Source organism: Octodon degus, unplaced genomic scaffold (assembly GCF_000260255.1).
Source record: "Octodon degus isolate 3935 unplaced genomic scaffold, OctDeg1.0 scaffold00105, whole genome shotgun sequence".
Classification (NCBI taxonomy): domain Eukaryota; kingdom Metazoa; phylum Chordata; class Mammalia; order Rodentia; family Octodontidae; genus Octodon; species Octodon degus.
The window spans coordinates 4,918,443-4,920,451 of NW_004524681.1; the positions used below are offsets into that span (position 1 = coordinate 4,918,443).

A 2,009-nucleotide genomic window follows, 5' to 3' on the forward strand; every position below is an offset into this window, starting at 1 on the left:
TAGCCCAGCTATACCAAATCTGTCAAGTGCTCCTAGTCAAGTCCAGCCCAAGAGGGCGAATTAAGTTCTGGATGATAGAAACCACTGAGATGACTTTGCTTTTATCGTTTATCTTCCCATTTCGTGCAATCTAGAAATCTGCCACAGTTTCCACATTGCAAGGAATCCCCAGCCAGCTCTCTGAAGCTGGATCTTCTGCCCTCTTCCATCTGAGGAGGGGTGGGATGGGTTTACAGTGAGGCAGAGTCGCTAGAGTTGAAGGCATGCCCTGTGTACTTTGTCGTGATTTTCTTTCTTGCCCCTTGTTCCTTAAGGAAGGCCAAGGAAAGTTTGTTTGGGCAAAACAACAGTGTCGTCGATGGCCACGCAGCGTGTGAGGAGCCGCAGCAGTTGGAGCTGGCTTCAGTTAGAGAAGACACTGTCACAGGGGATTATGCCTTGGTCATAAATGGCCACAGCTTGGTGAGTTCACTGCGGGCTTTTGTCCTTCCCTTTTCATTACCCCAATAATCTTCTCTTTGTGCTGTCACAATAAGAGCTCTTCTGCTTCTCGGCAAATGACAACACAAGAAACGGCACACACAGCCATTTCCTGTTGCAAAGGGAAAGGAAACTTCCAATATATATTTCATACATTATTGCTTGAACTATCACAGTGGAAGGGAGTTCTGAAGAAATAACTGTATTCACAGAATATCAATCTTGTCTGAATGGCTGTGGACCACTTAGCAGCATTTTTTAAAGTGCTTTCCTAAGGGGGAGTGTCACAGTTCTCTGTTATTTAATTAAAGTAAGGCAACTTGGTGGATGAATTGCAATTATTGCTTTGCCAATGTTTGTGATTTGCAGAGCATAACCTGACCTTCATATAATTACCACACCAAATTATTGCCATTAAGATACCTCTGGTGGTTTTTCTAAATAGCAGTGTTTTACGGCAATGCCAAACAATTTGCTTTGATTAGGAAATCTGGTTCTTGTCATAATAAAATAAACTTGCATTGTACTTTTAATGTAGTTCAGGTTCCAAGTCTTGAACAAATATCAAAACACTCTTCTGAGTTTCTAATTTAGAATACAAAAGCTCCGATTGCATTTTAGTGAAATTATCATTTATGTGCACAAAGAATTAATCTCACATCTTTCTTTGGCTTTGATGATCGTTTTTCACTTTGGAGTTTGGAAAATAAATGTTTCTTCCGAAGACATTTTCTTAGAGGACAAAAGAAGTTGGACATGAGTGCATTGTACTTTTCCCCTTGTGACTATCTGTCTGTTAGCTCTTAGCGCTCCACACATTATCCAGCTGGATTCCAGACGTAATGATGTGTTGCCTTCTACACCATGGAAAGTTACAGAGCTCAGTCTCAGGCCAAGCTCAGCTGAAAGTTGGTCCGGATGACACGAATTTCTCCTTTGCGCACATGAGCAGCAACTGACAATTACAAGGCTGTCTGCTGGGACGTGGAGCCGGTCGGCGGCCTCCACACGGGGCTGCTCCAGGAGCAGAGTACGGCGGCGCTTCCTTATGCGCTGTGCTTGGCCCCTCCTTCGGGCGTAAGGAGCCCAAAGCTTGGTGGGTCGGGGCGCGCGGGTGATCCTGCGCACTGCTCCTGCTCTGTCCCTGAATTTTGTTGAAAGATGGAGCTAAGAGGGGTGCCAACCAGGAATCCCTTTAGCTTCAAAGTCTGACTCCAAGGAAACCATGAAATGCCATTTTCATCTAAGGAGAATTGGCTGAAGCTTTGCGAGTATTACCAGAAGTCTTTGTTGAACCACAATCCCCATTTGTTCCAACGCTGGCACTCTGTGGAGTGTAACTGAGCCTCCGTTTCTCAGGCGAGTCTAGTTTTCTGCTTGTTGAGTACAAAGAAAGAAGAGCAGAGACAAAAGGGGAGTGGTCTGCGGAAGACAGCCAATAGCAGTGTTTCTCTTTCAGAAAGGAGGTGGGGCAGGGGAGATCACTTATTAGAATAAGCGCTTGCTTGGCAAGCTTAGGGTTCTGAGTT

General features: G+C 44.9%; 1 protein-coding gene across 1 annotated transcript in view; it reads left to right on the forward strand.

The window, feature by feature from the left end:
- Positions 1-2,009, forward strand: part of Atp8b4 (ATPase phospholipid transporting 8B4 (putative)) — a 255,715-nt gene that overhangs the window by 214,145 nt on the left and 39,561 nt on the right. Inside the window, exon 20 of the mRNA XM_023724062.1 lies at positions 315-462. Coding sequence (XP_023579830.1) covers positions 315-462 — 148 coding nt within the window. The remainder of the gene's footprint in view (positions 1-314; positions 463-2,009) is intronic.